This window comes from Mesocricetus auratus, unplaced genomic scaffold (assembly GCF_017639785.1).
Source record: "Mesocricetus auratus isolate SY011 unplaced genomic scaffold, BCM_Maur_2.0 Super-Scaffold_100024, whole genome shotgun sequence".
Lineage (NCBI taxonomy): Eukaryota > Metazoa > Chordata > Mammalia > Rodentia > Cricetidae > Mesocricetus > Mesocricetus auratus.
In genome coordinates this window covers 326,052-345,694 of record NW_024429205.1, presented here as the reverse complement: position 1 = coordinate 345,694, position 19,643 = coordinate 326,052, and the positions used below count along the sequence as shown (strand labels likewise).

Genomic DNA, 19,643 nt, shown 5'->3' with positions numbered 1-19,643 from the left:
GTTATGACAGAATGAAGTTTGGTGTTTTATGGATGGACTTTTTCATAAAGAAACACAGCTTATGTGTATCTATATATCTACTTTCCTTTACAGGGCCCATGTAGAAAAGATAACTACCTAAATGATTGCCTTATTGAAATGTTAGTAGCTGTAATTTTAGCAACACTCAGACATAAAGAAAAGAATGTAGTGTATTTGTGCTGAACATCTTCCATATTTACTCCAGAGTGGGAACATTCTGCCACTCAACTAATGGAATAACAAAAATATTTCTAAAAAAATAGATGATAGAAGATACTGGAATCATTACCTAAATGTGAAGCCATCTGCTCACAGAGCTGAATTATCAGCTGTGATTACATAACCCTTCTAATCACCAACTGAATGACCTATAATTTTTCTAACAGAAAAGAATGCAGCATCATTGAAAAAAGTTAAATACTCAGGAATAACAACAAAATACACGAGCAAGGACATGTGAATGTGATGCTTTTATAGTGGTTACACAATACTTTGTAAGTGGATTTGAGACCAATACCTCCATTTTGATATGATTTAAACATAAGACTACGAAGAGCTAAAAATATGAACAACATACATGAAAACATTAAAGAAAGCAAGTCAGGGTCTATCATTTATCTCTCTCTCTCTCTCTCTCACACACACACACACACACAACACCAGATTCCTTTCTATTTAACATTTTAATTGGACAAAATGGTACATAGTTATAACATACATGTGTAATGATGTTTTGAAATATGCACACTCTGTGGGTAGCTAAATGAAGCCTTGTATCAGATTATCTCTGTAGTAAGGATGCTTAGATTCTCTCAGGAATGCCATACATCATTATAACCACAGTCATTGTACACCACTGAAACTCACTCCTCCTGACTTGGGTTTTTATTTCACTCCTTGACTAACAACTCCTTAAAATCCTACATTTCTGATACTGTGTGCACAAAGATCCCTTCCACAACTTGAATTGTGTATGTAAGGCAGGAAGATGCTACGAGCTTGAAGTTAGAATACATGCCTGAACATTTCAAAGTTCCCACAGTTATCCCTTAGAAAAGGGAGCTGGCTCCTGTTTGAATCTTTAGATGGCACCTCATTGTGACATGTTCTTCCATGGCTTCACACTGAATAGAAATTACTCTCGAGGAAAACTCAACGCTAAAAAGCCTACTTCATTCAAAATTAATTTTATGTTTATGGAATCACTATAGTGATAATCAAAGAAAAATATCATAACATTACTTATTTCCAAGCTATAATTTCAAAGTGCAACATCGTTGTTTCAAAAAAAGTGTTTTAAAACTACTTTTTAAAAAATTAGTCAAATATTTTCTCTCAGAAAGGACTCTAGTAAAAGTTGATTCAGGCAGGCAAAGGGTAGACTGGAGGTCAACATACTCTTCCTGTATTCTCAGAACAGGTAAACAATGAGCATTTGGTTTGAAAACAGAATACAAAGTGGATTTATTCTAAAACAGAAGTTTACAGCTGCACAAGATTACAAATGATGACAAATCAAACATTAATGATTATGTCACAAAGATCATGGATATGAGACAACTGGAGAAAACCAGCCCTACTATTTCATGAGTGGTGCTTAGGATTCAGCATAGAATTTCAGTGCTGGATCACACATAGATTTTAAAAGCTGTTGGAACTCAGAGTGACAGAAATGAAGATGTATCCTGGAAATTACAGCTCAACACATAAATGTGGGTTGGTAAAACACTAATCACATAGAGTCATACAGAGTTTGGGCAGGATAGTTTTAGTAACTATGAGAGTAGAGAGAACAATATAAATAGTTGCATTACTTCATAAAATAAAGTTGAAAATTAATCATGTTACCCTTTTACCTATCTCCCTAACGACACACAAAGGAAGGGAGCATATTTCAGGGGTAGAGTGTTTACCCAGCAGGACAAGGTTCTGGGTTCCAAAATAATAAACTTTGAATGTTTAAGGGGAGCCTGTTGTACATGTGTACCTTACACTCAGGCATCTACATGAGCATCTGTGAGAGAATATGCCTACTTATATGAACTATATGACTATGGTGTACCCATTTTCTGTGCATTCCCTCCTCTGCTATACAGGGCCAGTTTGTGGCCTTCTGATTTTATATCAAATACAACTCAAATACCTGGGACATGAAACTAGTCTAGGGATACTGTGCAACCTGATTGCCATTTCTGAGTAAATATATTTGCCTCAGATGATTGTCTATAGTAAAGCCAGGATCATGGTGACAGAATGTCTAAAAAATGTCACTCAGGGCTCTTTCTGAACCAAGTCTATATGTTTTAAGCTAAGATGGTGGAGGGCAGAACCTAACAATAAGATTTAGGACACAAAACTTCATGACTCTCAAAAGAGTCATGAGATTGACATGTGAAGCAAGCTTGTTTCTAAATTTAAAAAAATAATAAATAAAATAAAGTGTCTTGAAAGTATAATAAAACATCCCTAGAAACTGATTTCTATATATAAAAAAAGATTTAGGACACAAAACTACATGACTCTTAAAAGAAGGCACTGCAACTTCATGCAGAAGCCTGTGGTGAAAGACTCAACATTACTTGCGGTCCTCAGCAAGGACAAGTCAGTAGGCCCGACTGGGACACATTCAGGCCCTAGAATCCTACCAGGGTGATGGGAAACATTCTGCAGGAAAATCATTTGATTTCTTCTTTGGAGATCCTTCATGGAGGTCATCACCCTCCCTGGTAATCAGAGTGGAGATTGGGTGGGGAGCCAGGAGGCCTGGTAGGGAGGGCAGGAGAGGAGGGGAGGGAGAGGGAGCTGGGATTGACATGAGAAGCAAGCTTGTTTCTAACTTAAATTTTAAAAAAGGAAGGAGAATAAAAGATGCTAAAAAACAAAAACAAAAAAACTGTAATTTAAAAAATGTACTTGTAAAGGTAAACACAGGAGAACTCTGACAGCAGGGTAAACCCACTTGAAGTTCTGGGTTCTTCTGCCTTGGCATGGTCAGCATGTTCTTTGAACATCACACTGTTGTTTATATTTGAAGTGTATTGCTGTGTATTAGAACTAAATGTACCTAATCTATATTTATTAGTATTGTTTTCTGGGGGCCTCTGGGATGCCTTCTGTCATCAGTGAGAATTTGCCATATTGTTAAGAATGAACTGGCTCCAAATAGAACCTAGTTCATCTTGTGCCCACTAGTATAAAATCACTCAAGAAGTTCTTGCTTTCACTCTGGCCTCTGAAATTAAGTTCTAATATACTGGAGACAGCAAAAGGGAGGCGGTCAAGGCCATTACCTAATTCTTTGGCATCAGCACCTTCACAATGCCTTTCCAGGAAAAGGTCTTCCCAGTGCAGAGAGTTACTGGAGACACAAGCAAAGAAGTAGATGGGAAGTGAAATACTGCCCCTTCTCAGGAATTGTCTTGTACCTCTGGGAAAGTGTCCCCTGTGGGGACTGTCAGTGCAAATGATAAAGCGTCATTCATAAATGGGAATTAGCTAGACTCACAAAGAGGGTGATCCCCTAGATCAAAGCCCCACGTGTGATCAAACACTCACCATTCTTGCGTTCGTTCAGAGGGGGTAAGTGCTGACTGGACTGTAGAGAGAGCTCCTGGAATTCATGAGCCACAGCCTCACTTTGAGGACTTGGTGCAAGGTGGGCTAGAGGACCCAGCTCTTCCTCTGTGTCTATGGCCCCTGTGTGATCCATCATGTTCCAGCCACTGGCAACAGGAAGTACGAGACACTTCTCAGACGTGACCTGTTGAAACTGACAGAAGTTTTAAAAAGTGTAAATTAAACAGTTTAAGTTTTTTCCTAGGTTCCACTACAGCTCAGTTCTACTGCTGTGTGCCTATTACCAACTCACCCTTTCTGTATCTCAGGTTCCTTGTCCAACTCACAGGAATACAGTTTCTACCTAGAAAGAATTTCTACAGTAAATAAAAGCTAAATGACATTTATATACATTTTATATCAAGGATTAAAGAAAATTCTAGCTATTGATGTTATTTAAAGATTTTAGCACATGCTAAAATGAGAAGTCAACAAATACCAAGTAAAAAAAAGAAATGGGCTGGCTTGCAAGTCCATCTCGATGCCTTTATTCTGGGTGACTCTGAATTAGTCAACAGTCACAGACTCCTTCATCAGCCTGGGTCTCAGAATGAACAAACCCAAAACAAAGAAAACACAGTTCATAAGGGAAAGAAATTTTATTTTAGGTCACGGAGACTTGGTTTTGTTTGTTACCACAGCATATGTTGGACTGTGCTGATTACTGAGAAGCTGGTAAAAACAGAATAAAAAAACACAAGAACCTCAAGCATGCGATACTAGTTAGGTACTGAATTGGAAGCCAGGCAATGGCAGTCCATCCATGCTATGCAGTGGCAACTTGCCTGCTGAAACTGTGGTCTACTTATACAGTAGCATTCTCTACATTTAGACTGTCGAGCTACCTAGTGGCTGGGTGGTTTGCAGTTTTGACAATTACAACACAAAAATTCTCCTATACACGAGCCTGGATACATGCTTCCACTTCTCTCCTACATATCAGGAATGGGATGACCAGATTACATGATAGCAGTATATGTAGATTTTTAAGAAATTGGAAAAGTGTTTTCCACCCCTAGTGGTAGGGCACCAGATCCCAGCTGGTCCATTATCCTTGACAATCCTTTTGTAGATTCTTTTCATTTTAGAGGGCATGAGGTTTTTCATCTCATGGTAGTTTTTTTTTTAAAGATTTATTTTTATTTTATGTGCATTTGGTGTTTTACCTGCATGTATGTCTGTGTGAGGGTGTCAGATCCCCTGGAATTGTAGTTACAGGCAGTTGTGAACTGCCATGTGGGTGCTGGGAATTAAACCCAGGTCCTCTACTCTTAACCCCTGAGCCAACTCTCTAGCCCTTTTTAAACTATTTCCCTAGTGACTAATGATGTTGGATATCTTTTTATGCAATTATCTCCCATCCCTTATGTTCTTGAATTAAGTATTTGATGAAATATGCTCATTTTTAATAGTATGCAGTTGGATTTTCAAAAGTGAGATCTTTTGTATATTCTGGACACAAGTACTTTGTTAGTATGCTTCTGGTAATCACTCTCTTCCAGTTAGTGCATCCCACTTTTGTGTTCATTGGTGTTTTATAAAAGTTAGGTATTTTTGATTTGGTAAGGTCCAATTTACAAATACTTTTATGTGTCACACTTCTGTTGTAGCTAATAAATTTTAGACTAGTACAAGGTCACAGAACTTAACTCTTGTGTTTCCTTCTAGACATAGAAAGACATCATATATTTAAGAGCAAGATGCAAAGTTTTATATATGCAGTGAGATATGAATCAATATTGATTGTTTATGGACATCTGATTGCTACAGCATCATTTTAGAAAAGATCATCTTCTCTACTAAATTGTCTTTGCATCTCTGTTGAAAGTCATTTAGCCTGTATAGTGTGGAGGGATCCCTTGTCTTTCAATTCAGTTCCTCAAAAAGATTAACCAAACCCCAGATCTTTGTGAGATCCCTAAGCATTACATGTGCAGGAAAGACTCTACAGAACATAGCTATGGCCATAAGAACCCCACTGAGATGTACCAGGCTGCCCAACATACAGAAGGAAGAGCTATACAAACAAGTGAGGCAAGCTTATATTCCCCTAAAACAGTCTTAAGAAACTACCAAAATCTAGAGTCTCTGCAGCTGCTAACCAGAACTCCACAGTCACTGAAAATACGCTGTAATAAGGATGGTAATTCATCACCAGCAGATGGACGCTACTAGAGATGCTTAAAGAACTCGTGTGGGATATCAGGAAGGTGAAGCAGATAGAGACTTCTTAAGAGCAAAGGCACTGAAGTGGTGAATATGCAAGTAAAAAACTAAGACTAGTTTTTCTTCTTAATTTCTTCAATATTAAGTGCAATGCAAAAGTCACAGGTGAAATCCATATGAGCATGAAGGATGAAGGGGGCAAATGCAATCAGCCTTTTTATATCTCTAGAGATTTTAAGTAAAATCTTTAAAAAGACTGACTGCGAAGTTAAGGCAGAATCCTAAAATAATTGTAGACAACAATACAAATAATCTTAGCTAAAATACTGACAAGGTAATTTAAATGATACTCTAAAAAACACCCAGTTAACTCCCAAAAGAAAGGGACGATGGTGAGGAGGAAGATGAGGCAAGCAAAAACAACAAATAAAATAGTAGGCCTTACCCAATATTCTAATAATTATATTACATTTTAAGGAGCTAAACACTCAAAAGAGAGGTTGACGATGCTTGTTTTTTTCAGTCCAAATATATACGTTCACAACTAACACACTTAAAAAAGAAAAAGATATGATTCTAGGAAAGGTAAATGAACACTAGGGGAAACCAAGAAGATGGGGAAGACTATACATTGCTATCAAATAATGTTCATTTCAAAAGGTTCTATTAGGTAGATAAATTTGCAGGCAAGATTACTTATTTTACTAAGAAACATTAAAATACAACTCAAAGATTTTTCAACACTGAATTTTCATTTTGAATTATTTGTTCCTATAAAATAAAATCTGTTCATAACAAAATATTTCAAAGACACAAGAACCATGATAACTGTAGAATGGCAAGATGTGCAAACCCTGAATATCAGTGTGGTACTGACCCAGAGGGTGCTTTAGACAGAGATTTTATTTTCAAGGCAGTATTTTATTACCTGTTATTAATACTAAAAGATCTTTTTCAACTTATGCCTTGACATTGTACTCACCTTAAACTCCCACACACTTCCAAATTGAGAAAATTATAAGCTAAGTAAATCTTTACAAAATGTAGCAAAGGAAAAAGAATAAGTTTTCAAAGAAATTAACTTAATACTCGTGAACATTTTTGATAGAGCATGGAATATACTCTGAAATTTGTAGGATGTCATCTTAAAGTCTACTTAGGTGCTTGACAATTTCTTTTGAAAATGAAATTCAACATCTATTATAAACAGCACTCTGTCTAGAAGTCTCTAATTGAGATCTAATATGAGACATCATGAAATGATAAAGAAAGAACATTAAAATAAATTGTCCCTCTGGGTCAAAACTGAGCTATAAGGTAAATATCACTCATCTGAAGTGAACAAAGAATGACAAAATTCATTTGTCTGGAACTGACAATGTGGTGAATGACTGGGGACTTTATTCCTTACAAAACTTAGTAACAGAAACATTCCAAAACAGAACATCCAGCACTCATCTGGCATGAAGTAAAGACACAGGAGATTCTGTAACATCAACCCAGGACTCAACTTTTGTTCTTACAACAAACCAGACATCATTCTCCAGGGTCTAGTTGGTTAAGCGTAGTCTTCAGCCCTCATCAAGGAAACATTTCTTTGCAACAGCCCAAGACCACTGAAGAAAACTGCAACTAATCAAAATACACAGCTGTGGAGCCTAGTTCCAACTGACACATCCATGACACAGCTCCTGTACTTGAGGCTCAGGGAACACTGCAGGAGAGGAGACTGAGAAAGTCTAAGAGCTAAAGGATCAGCGTTTGCTATGAAATTGTGATTCCTTCAAACAGAAGCTCCACCCATAAACTCTCACCCATATGGCTGCCTAAACATGAGCTGAACAGTGTGGGCTGGGAAAAGCTAATGAGTCTTAACCCTAGACAAAGACTTCGAGGAAACCAAGGGATACTGAGAGTGGGAGAAATCATCTTTCTCAGGGAAGACACAACAATTGGTTACTCAACATCAAATGGTAAGGCCTGAAAACAAGTAACATGATACAGACTGAACAGGTTGCATTTATGTATCTAAGAATATACAAATATATGTAACAACAAATAAGAAGAGAGTTTGGAGGGAGGAAAGGGGATAGGGAACTGATGAATTATACTGTAATTAAAAAATAAAAATTATCAATAAACAAATCACTTTAATATGGAAACAAAACAGCAGACATTACCCTATTTTTTGTTTTTACTTCTTTGATTTCTCAATCTTCTTTTAAAATGGAATCAAGATAATACCACAAATAATGATTCTGTATTTTTAAACACTAGGTTATTGGGTTAAGGTAGTCTTTAAATCAATGTTAGCATTTATTTCCAAATGAATGTAAATTCAAAACCAAGCTTCTTCCCATAATACCTCCTTGTTTATAATGGTCAATTTCAGGGACATATAATAGCTAACATATAGTCACTGCTACATATGTTAAATAAATAAGGCACCCAAGCTATGTCTGTGTGGAGCTTCAGAAGTTCAATACACAACTATTCAAATGTGGATATTTGGATAAGTGGATTACCCACTACACAAAGAAAAAAAAAGCCTTAGCTGTAGCAAAACTGTGTCTCTGCTTTTTCATGTTCTTCTGAATCTCAAACATTAAGACAAAAATGAACGTCTAAATAAACAAGATAAAACAGCAGGTTTGGACAAAGATGTTTAAAGACAAAAATACACACAATCAAAACTCATGATCAAACCTGTTTATATTTTATGAACAAATGTTACTTCATAGTTGTATAAATGGATCAAAATAACCACAGAACATCTTGGTTAGAAGGCATCTATGCCTAGTAGGTGTGCTTCTCCCTCTTCACTGGAACAGCCAGCCTCTGAGGGGAACAGAGGAGAAGGATCCAGACTCCTTTCACAGAGAAGAAATCAGTCAGAGAGCAATTACTGTAGCATGTGTGAAGAGAAGACGGCATGGAGATTAAAGTGTTCTGAGACCTTAACAGAGCGCAGTATGTCCATGGCACATCAGGGTAGTCCATGAGGGTGAGCTAGCATTTGTCCAGCAGAGTTTTCTTCCTCAGCAAAAGACAGCAGCATAGGCAGAGAAGGGAGAGGGGAGGAATCAGGCAGGGGTGGTAGACTAGCTCAGGTTAGGGATGGGGACTCTAGTGGGAATCAGCCCAGAATTGGATTTTAACAAGGGAGCTGCAGCAGAGAGTGAAATGCCAGGAACTAGGCAGTGACTGTGCGATGGAACCAAGTTCCAACAGCATTTAAGAGACAATTCCAAAGTGTCAGGGCTGGACCATGCGAAACGTTAAGCAGCTGAGGGTGGGTAGGTGCCTCCAGATGGGCAGTTAGAAGATAGGTGTACACAACGCACTGAGAGGAAGGAGTGAAAGGCAGAGCAGGAATACCCACGGCACTGGGAGAAAACTGCAGGCTCCGAGGCAAGAGTATGAAAGACAGGTGTGGCTGGGGACAGAGACAGCTGTCTGAATCATATGCCAGATGCAAGAAATGGAAGCTGCAGACTTGATGTAATGGTATAAATGGGGTATCTCATTCCCCCTCCCCAAGACTGGGTTTCTCAGTGTAGCTCTGGCTGTCCTGATTTTGTTCTGTAGACCAGACTAGTCTGAAACTCACAGAGATCTGCCTGCCTCTGCCTCCCATGTACTGTGTGATTAAAGGCGTGCATCACCACTGCCAGATTAAGGGGTATCTTTTGACAATAGTTTATGGCTCATTCAAAGAAACCCTCTAAAAGTGCTGTTATTTGTATCAGTTTGACTTATATGTAGCTATTAAATGCAGGACAAAACATACTATAAATGTATCAAATACTGACAATTCCCTACATAGAAAATGATGTAACAACCCTTCTCTGTAGACATGGTTACTGCTCTGAGAATGCCAAGTAATGGTTTGTTTTCAACCTGCAGCAGGCTGTAGGCTGTTCTCCCAACAACTCAGTCCTGATGAGCACAATGATGACACATAAGCAAATAGTCTGTATGATCTATAAACAGGATTGGTGAAAGTATGGAATACATGTAGCTTTTCAACTTTTATATTAAAAAGACAGAATTAACGTCAATCACTTCTAAGTAATATAGGTAAAATGCCCCTTTTAGCTTGAACATCTGTTTTCAAAATTTTGTTTGTAGTGGATGATTCTTACAGGGTATGAAACTGATTAGAGGATTAATTTTAAACTAGAATGATTTTCACATTTAGTAAACACTGCATTTAAAGCAACTGCTGATTTTGAACCAAAATTTGCTAAGAAGTAAATATATATATGGGTTTCTCGAGACAGGGTTTCTCTGTATTGCTTTGGCGGCTGTCCTGGAACTCCCTCTGTAGACCAGGCTAGCCTCGAACTCACAGAGATCCTCCAGCCTCTGCCTCCCAAGTGCTGGGATTAAAGGTGTGTGCCATCAATGCCTGGCCAGAAGCAAATATTTTAAAACATTAAATATTTCATTACTTATTTCTGTGCAATGCTGAAAACTGAACCCAGAGCCTTGTGACAGAGTCTGTCACTGAATCATACCTTCCAAGCACTTATTTAACTGGTAAGAAAAATATACCATATTCTCATTTCCAAACACTCTACATCAAGAATAAAGGAGTAAGAGAAACATAAGGAAAGGAGAAACTAAACACAAGTGTCTTTCCCCTAGCTGTTTGCTCTTCTTCATATTAACAATCAACAGAATGGGCAGATCTTAAAACACTTTCGTTTAAATAAAGTGTGCAAATGGCCATTTACTACCAGCATTCTGACAGGCTGTCTAACTCTCTCATACACAATGCCTGTGATCTCCAAGTTTTGCTTTGAGAAAGCAGAATAAACACTCAATTTGAGTACAAAATGTGTTTATACTTTCAAATTTTCAACCCACTTCTTTTATTTTTTGTTTGTTTGTTTTTCAAAACATGGTTTTGCTGTGTAGCCTTGGCTGTCCTAGAACTCACTCTGTATGTAGAGCAGGCTGGCCTCAAATTCAGAGATCTCCTCTCAAGTGCTGGGACTAAAGGTGTGAGCCACCACCACCTGACTCAACCCATTCTCTGCCCCAATTTCTCACCTGTTTCAAAAGTATTTTTATAACATGACTTTGTGTGTCTAAAGATCACGTATTTTGTACTGTATCTGTTTACATAACATTTCAGTTACTGCAACAGCCTAAGCAGATTAGAAGTAAATACAGCTGACTTGTACTTAGCAAATGACTCCATTGTTAGACCAGAAATGCAATACCAAACTCCAGCATCACTCTTGGTCACAGCTCAGTCCTGGGACAGAGAGTGTAGAGAAAGCAGGAAGCACTAAGCCCACAGTGGAGGATGGTAAGGCTTGATCACCAAGCACTCAGAGTCAACAACATTGGTGCCAAAGGAATCTCTAATCAAAACCCAGGTATTTATTTAGTACTCTTTAATACTTGGAGCTCATCTATAGGGTTTTAAAAGACTATGTCGATATGCATCTGATATCATTAGAAAGTGTGAGATAATTTACTACAGTTTTACTAGCCCTTCAAAACGCTCATGAGTTGTGTCAATCTCATTTTGTGTATAAAATAACAGTTTATATCTATGAACATTTTATCATTTGCTCTATAGCTGTGGATAAGAAATAACCATTTTTAAGTATTTTTTAATGCTGAGTTGTAAATAAGGAATTGTTTTCTTGTTTATCAAGAACTCATGGCTATTTGTTTCCTCATCTCTTCTCTCAGTGTCTGGCAGTCACTAATCTGCCTTTTGTGTTCCCAGATTTGCTGGCTCTACAGATTTTGTTAGCAATAGAATCACAGACTGTTGACCTTTTATGTGTAGCTTCTTTTACTTAACATATTTTCAAGACTCACTCACATTGTCACAAGTATCAGTATTACATGGCTTCTTATGGTTAAATAATTCACTGTGAGGACTTACCATATTTTGTTTCCCCATTACTGGTATGATGGACTTTGACTATTGTGAATTAAGCTACTGTGAACATTAATGTACAAGTCCTTTATGAACATATATCCTTTTGATCCCTCAGAACTTTTTAGCCAACCCCAACCTGATGTAAGCCTCCTTCCTAAACCCTTGATATTTGGGAGTACACACAGGCATAGAATTGCTGGGTCACAGAGTAACTCTACATTTAGCCGTTTGAGGAAATGCTCAGCTGGTATCTACAAGGCAGTACTGTTTGATGTTCACCCCAGTAAAATGTTACTTCTCCAATTTCTGCATATCTTTTTAATTTTATTTTTAGGCAGTCTCATATAGTCCAGGTTGCCCTTAAATGTTCTACGTAGCAGACAGTGACCTTGAATTTCTGAGCCACCTGCTTCTACCACTCGAGTTCTAGATTACTGGCTTGCACCAGCATGCCCAGCTCATGTAGGACTAGGGATTTAATTCAGGGCTTTCTGCATGCGAGGTAAAAACTACACTAACTGAACTGCACTAGCTGAACCACACACCCAGCACCCAAATCTTTTCTTAAAATGATAATCTAGTAGATGAACTGACATCTAACTGTGGTTTTAATCTGCCCAACACTAACGCCTAATGATAATATCTATTTTGTGAGTATAAGCCATTTATACATACCATTTTAAAATATTTGTCTTTATATTATTGAATTGGAACAGTCATTTCTACTTAAATTTTTACATTAAACATAACTAATATTACATCTTAACAGATTTGCTGACATAGGCCACACCTGACAAAAAACAAAGTCACTGACATCAGTACAGAGATAACACTGAAATTCTAAGGATTTGGAAAGAACCTTGCCAGAGTTCTTCTGATATGAAATATTCATTATTCATAATGTTCAAATTCCTAGAAACTCAGTAAGTGTGATTTTATTTCAGACTAGTAGATTAATGTCAGTATGGCAGGTTTGGCATTGTTATTCATTTCCATAATATAAGAAACACAATTACGTGATTATTACCAAGGAAGTCCACTAAGTAACCTATTTTAAGGTATTCAAACATACATGCCTCTGCGATGGGCTTTTAAAAACCTCTTTTTGTTGTGTTCCAATGATACTCAATTGGTACAATTGTTTTTCTTCTGTTAAAATAAATGTAATAATCTGTCTAAATATAGATTTGCTAATATTGTCTCCCATTGTACAGACTGACTTTCCTTTGTCTTAAGAGTGTGCTCTAATAGTAAATCTTTAATTCTGATGAAGTCTAATTTACCCATGCTTTGCTTTGGTTGGTTGTTTTATTGTACCATCTAAGAAACTAAAACCAATCCCATATATATATATATATATATATATATATATATATATATATATTTCTCGTGTTTAAAAGTATTATAGTTTTCTTCGATCCATTTTTTAAAACTATTGTACATGGCGTGGGGAAGGGATACAACTTCACTATTCTGATGGCAACATCCAGAACCATCCATTTGTAGAAAAGACTTGTCTGTGTTTTGTTTTGTCGTCTGTCCCCCCCCCTCAACTGATTAGGTCTCACTCTGGCCTCGAACTTGCAGCCCTCTTGCTTTAATCTCCTGAGGGCTGGGATGACTAGTGTGTGCCTTCACAAATAGCAAGGCTATCCACTTAAATGGTCTTGCTGCTCCTGTGTTTAATCTAAATTTACCAGGCACTCATGTTTGAACTCTCAGTTCATTCACAGATCTATATGGTTATCCTTAAGTCAGTACCACAATGTCTTACTGCGGGTTTGTAGTAAGTTTTACTTTGTTTTGTTTTTTAAATCTCAATGCACTATTGGCTGGCTTGGAACTCCTAAGGATCTGTCTGCCTCTACCTCCCAGATACTGGGGAACAAAGGTATACACCCCCCTGTAGTAAGTTTTAAAACTGAAAAATGGGCTTCTTCCAACTCTTGTTTTTTTTTTTTTTTCAAGATGTTTTGGTTATTCTGGGTCTCTTGAATTATCATGTGAACTTTAACTTGCCCATTTTTTCTTTTCTTTAAGATTTATTTACTTATTAGATATACAGTGTTCTTCCTGCATGTATGCCTGCAAGCCAGAAGAGGGCACCAGATCTCATTACAGATGGTTGTGAGCTGCCATGTGGCAGCTGGGAATTGAACTCAGGACCTCAGGAAGAGCAGCCAGTGCTTTTAGCCTCTGAGCCATCTCTCCAGTCTATGACCCATTTTTTTTTTTTTTGGTTTTTTCGAGAAAGGGTTTCTCTGTGTACCTTTGGACCCTATCCTGGCACTCGTTCTGTAGACCAGGATGGCCTTGAACATACAGAGATTTGCCTGCCTCTGCCTCCTGAGTGCTGGAATTAAAGGAGTGTGCCATCAACGCCCAGCTGACCCATTTTTTTCAAACACAGGTTTTTAAGGAAGCCCAAGGATATTGTGTTGAATCTATAGAAAGGAAGCCAATATAGTCATCATAATAGTAATTCTTCCAACCATGGGATGGATGTCTTTCCACTTTTTAAAAAGATTGTCTTTAATTTCTTTCAACAGTATCTTATGGTTAAATATTGTCTGGGTATTTCTTTTTGATGATTTCTTCTTAAAATCATCATTGTGGATACAAAGACATGAACTCATTTTGTACATGAGTTGTTTCCCCTACAACCTGAAAAGCCTTAACAGGTTTTCTTTTTCGGGTTCTTCAAGGAGTGAGCATGTATGTATGTATGTATGTATGTATGTATGTATGTATACATATGTACGTACATACGTACGTATGTCAGTCATCTGCAAAGAGTGATAGTTTCGCCTCTTCCCTTTCTACCTAGACATCTCGATCTCATTTTCTTGTTTAACTGTCCTGGCTAGACACTCTATACAATGCTAAGCAGGCCAGAATTACTATCTCCACATTCATTCCTGATTTCAGTAACTTGAATTCTCTTTTTCTTCATCAGAATACCTAAAAGTTGATGTCGTTAAAGTACCAACTTTAATTATTTTCCATTTCCTGTATTATTATTCTGCATTCATCTTCATTTCTTGCTGTCTACTTGGCTTGTGTTTGATTTACCTTGTTTCTAGTGTATTAAGGTGTGAAGTTGAATTATAAATTTGAGATTGCTTGATGAGACTGACTTAAAGTTCTAAAGGCTCACAAAGTTCAACTCTTCCTCCTTGCTAGGCAATATCTGTATTATTTCACATGTGGGGTTCACTGACAGCAGTGACCATTTTTCATGTCTGAACTAGTTAAGCCAAATACTGCCTGAACTGTCTCTCTAAAGATGGAATGTAAAAGATCCCAATCATTTCAGAATCAGAACTAGCCTCCTCTTGGGTCAGTCAACTTATGGATGCTCGTGTGAAAATGTCTATTCTTTCACGTAGAAGTCTCCTTTCATTGCTGAAACTATGGTAGCAGATTGTTTCCCCAAAGAATATGACACTACCTCTCATTTCACATATTCATACACTTCATATGTAGCCATTCCCATAAAAGTCAGAGCATATAGCCTTCTATTTAAGATTTGGCTAGTTTCTTCTACAAGAAAGGGATATACTTCCAAGTGACTATGAAGACTGGGTCATTACAGGTGTGCTGGATCGCTTTATGTCAACTTGACACAAGTAGAGTCATGTGAGAGGGAGGGACCCCAATTGAGAAAATGTCTCCATAAGATTAGGTGGTAGGCAGGCAAGATTCTAGGATACTTTCTTAATTAATGACTGCTAGGAGAGGACCCAGCCCATTGTGGGTATACTTCTAAGTTGACAGTCCTGGGTTCTATAAGAAAGCAGGTTAAGCAAGTCACAGAGAGCAAGCCAGTGCGCAGTACTCCTCCGTGGCCTCTGAATCAGCTCCTGTCTACATGTTCCTGCCCAATTTGAGTTCCTGTCTTGGCTTCCCTCAATGGACTGCAAGTCAGGATGTGTAAACCAAATAAACCCTTTACTCCTCAGGTTGCTTTCGGTCCTGGTACTCATGACAGGAATAGAAACTCAAAGTAAGACAATAGGTCTCCCAAGGTCTTATGAGACATGTATCTTTGGAATAAATGAGACACCCTGTAAGCCAGCTGACTGCCCTGTGGCTGCCATACCATGAGGAAGCCACAAACACATCACATAAAGCAATTTTGAGATGACTTGGAGAGAAAAAAAAGAGATATCCAATCAGCCCCCAGCTCCAACTATTTCAGCTCTCTTTCCTTTGCTCCAGCTTTCACCTGCCCCTAACCATACCAGAAGTCAAGTAAGAACCTCCCCAAGAAATTAGAGGTTTGGAGGTCATCTGTCGCATAGCAACAGGGACTGGGACTCTCTCTAGTATGCCTTAAGATTGTAAGGGGCCAGTCAAATTAGGTTTGGTGGCACAAGACTGCAGTACTACTTACTAAAGGGGTAAGACAAGAGGGTTACAAGCTCAAGGCCTGCCTATTCAACAAGACCCTATCTTTAAAAAAAAAGATTTTACAGAGGGAAGAGTGCTAGGGACATAACTCAGGAGTTGATCACTTGCCTAGCATGTGTAAAACTCTGACTTCAAGACTTCAATTTCAGCACTAGGAATAAATAAGAAAATAAACAAAATACTACCACAAGATTTTATTTTTAATTATATCTGCATGGGCCAAATGACAAAATTTGGTTAACACATGTCACTGGCAAGCCTGAACCTTACCTGTGCAACACAATTATAAACCCTCCAGTTTTTTGTGGAAAAAATTACTAACACCTATGAAAACTACAAATCCATCAGTCCTTTGACCCAGCACTTTATGTTCTAGGAACCTATTCAAAATGAAATGGAAACAGGACTTCCAGAACAATAGGGAGGAACAGTGTCAAAATGATGCTTTTAGAACTCTAGAAATTGACAAAAGGCAGACAAGAGAAATCTTACACAAGAGGAAACTATTGAATCTTAGTGAGAAGCAGGTGCTCTGTGGTACTGTTCAAATCACAGATCTGGATAGAAATCCAGAATACAGAGAACTCTTGCAACTCAACAAGCGGTCACTACCACAATTTTAAGCTATACATAGGATCTGAACAAACTTCTCTAAGGAAGACATGCACCTCTCTGGCAAGCATCAATTTCTAGGGGAAATGCAGTTAAAAAGAGCACCCTTCATACCCTATAGAACTACTATTAGAACAGCAACAAAAGTTCACAGAAACAAATGCTGGGGAGTGAAGGGGAAAACAGGAAGCCTGCTAGTGCTAGCCAAGTGCAAACTGCTATAGTTACTTTGGAAAACTTTGAGTCGTCCTTGAAATATAAAGCATAATTTTCACCAGGAGATCCTGCAATTCTACTCCTAAGTTACCTGCACAACAGAAACGTTAACACAAATACTTGGAGGTAAATGTTCATAGCAGCATCATTCAAAGTCACCAAGAACCATTAACAAACTGTCAGGTAGTGAACGGTATGCAGTGTGAGATATGCAACAGATTCTGCTCAGTAACAAGAAAGGAAGCAATCTTGACACACATGGAAAAGGACAAAACTTGGAAATATGGCAAGTGAAAGAAGCCAGCAGCCAAACAATGCACACTGTGTGGTTCCGTTCACGTGCAGCTCCCTAAGTTGGCCTACAGAGGCAAATTAAGTTGGTGGCTTCCTGGAACTGGGGTCCAGAAAGAGACTGACTGTATACAGGTACAATTGGGGGATGATTTTGTTTTGTTTTATTGAAAATGATGTGAATTATATTGCAGTAATGGCCATAAAATTGCATATAATTAATTATAAACCAATCAAATTCACACTTTAAATGACCTTTAGCTCTAAACAGAACCATTAAGTGGTGCTCAAATACAAGAGTGCTGAAAGGAACGAACCATGGACACCTGAAACACAGCTGAGTCTGCCTGCATCACAATCAGAGAAAGGACCACACTCAATGCCCTTCCTTTGGACCAGTGATGGCGAAACTCTGCTACCAGGTGGGCCAGCGTGCACCTAATTCCAGCTCTGAAACCTTCCAGGTGGTTTCACTGTTACCTTTGGAGCCACAGGAGGTAACTAAGAGTGAGGGCCACAGGATGCTGACTTTGACAGGATAAAGAAACAGTAACAGACTTGTGGTGTACAGCAGAGATCTGAATAAATCAATCCATGTCAATAATGTGAGCAATTGGTGTTATTATTTTGTCTGTCACATCCCTGGTTTCCGGCATCTATTATGTGAAATAACACAAAAAGTACAGTAATCGTTTTTAAAAAGATTTCAAACTACATGTCAAACCTCATTTTTTTTTAGCTTGTCTTAAATTGTTCTTTAAACTTCCAAATGGAGGGAAAGTTTATTCCTACCAACTGTTCTGACACATACACAAAAATTTTCTGATGAATAATAACAATAGGGTTTTTAAACTTCCATAAAACACTATGGGCCGGTTCTAAATCAATTTTCATACAATATATTAAATCTTTGAGAATGTCATACAATGTACTCCGGTCATATTTATTCCCCACTTCTCCTTGTCCCTATCCCCTTCCAACACTGTATTTTGTGTTTTGTTTTTGTTTTAAATAACAAACCAAGTCCAATGTGCTGACCTCACACTCCTGTGCGAGACCATCCACTGGAGCATGGCCAGTCCACCAAGAGCCTACTGATTCTCCTCCCCCCAAAGCCATCAACTTTCCACAGCTCTGCAGCTGGGGTAGAATCCCCTGAGCCCTTCCCACTCCGTCCTGGAATGTTAACTGGCTTGCTCTAGTGTGGGTCTTGTGCAGGCACAGCTGCTGAGTTCCTGGGTACAGAATGTCATGTCCAGAAGAGACTTCCAACCCAGTTCTCCCTCATCTCTGGCTCTTGCAAGCTTTCCAGTCCCTCTTCTGAGATGGTCCCTAAGCCTGGGTAGGTGGGTAATATAGAGGTCTCATCTGGGGCTGAGCATATTACAGATACTTAATTTTTACACTCTGATAAGCTGTGAGTTTCTGTGTTAACCACAGTCCACTGTGCATAGAAAATCCCCTGGCAAGGTTTGGAGCTTTGGTAATCTATGGGCACAGGGGTATTTAGAGGGCAGCTTGATTCTATGTCTGTTTAGCATAGTGATGGTATATTCACCCTAGGATACAGCCTATTTCTAAAAATAACAGAAGCTGGAATTAGTTACTTTTGCTTAATTTTCCAACCTTCAGAGAGTAACAAGCATTTAGATGTCAAGATATTTGGCAACATAACATGGCTAAACTAAGACTTTTTGTTTTCTTAAGGAAAAGCACGTACAGTTCTTAGCAAGGTGTCCCTCAAGCTACTTGAAAAGACTAGTCATTGAATCTCCATAGGCTCAGACTTTTCACCGAATTTTCATTTCATTTCAACCAGTACAGTAAGCCTTGTTCCAGTACTTACTTCTCATTACACTGTCAGTGCTGCCCCTCTGCAGGGTGCCAGGGCTGAGCTGAGTCCCTAAAAGCAGGTATTTAGAGAAGGAAAGACAGCCTGGATTTTATGTTAACATCCTTTGTTTTTGAGTAGCATTGCTTTAATTATTTCCTATAAATACATCAGAGTCCTTAAGAAAAAGATTTTCACTTGAAAATTTAAACCCTTTAATCGTGACTTGTAAATGATCTCAGCATATTATGAACCTTCTGCCATGGACCTAATGTGCAGAACCCACTCCCCAAGGACAAGGGGCTGCCATAAGTGCACTGAGCAATGTGCCATTTGACCATGTTAAAAGGAAAACAGTCTTTATCAAAAGATTGGCAACAGGGTACTTTTGGAAAAATTACAGAGGACGCTGTAAAAATCACTAACTGGATAAAACTGAGGCGTTGGCTAGCAAATAATTCTGCCAGCTAGCCTTCATTACTCCCAAAGCTGTGTTCTACACTCAGAGCACCTCCTATCTGCCCCCTTGCCTGGCATGACTGCTTTCTTAGCCAGGGTGGGTGACCATTA

The 19,643-nt window shown here is 38.4% G+C and overlaps 1 protein-coding gene across 4 annotated transcripts in view; it reads right to left on the bottom strand.

The window, feature by feature from the left end:
• Positions 1 to 19,643, bottom strand: part of Mrtfb (myocardin related transcription factor B) — a 156,550-nt gene that overhangs the window by 91,799 nt on the left and 45,108 nt on the right. For 3 of the 4 annotated variants that reach the window (XM_040730947.1, XM_040730943.1, XM_040730945.1), the window contains exon 3: positions 3,577 to 3,790. In XM_040730947.1, the coding sequence (XP_040586881.1) occupies positions 3,577 to 3,733 (157 nt within the window). In that variant the 5' untranslated portion in view covers positions 3,734 to 3,790. Of the gene's footprint in view, positions 1 to 3,576; positions 3,791 to 3,889; positions 3,941 to 19,643 lie in introns of all 4 variants that reach the window. The other variant, XM_040730944.1, reaches the window with a different exon arrangement.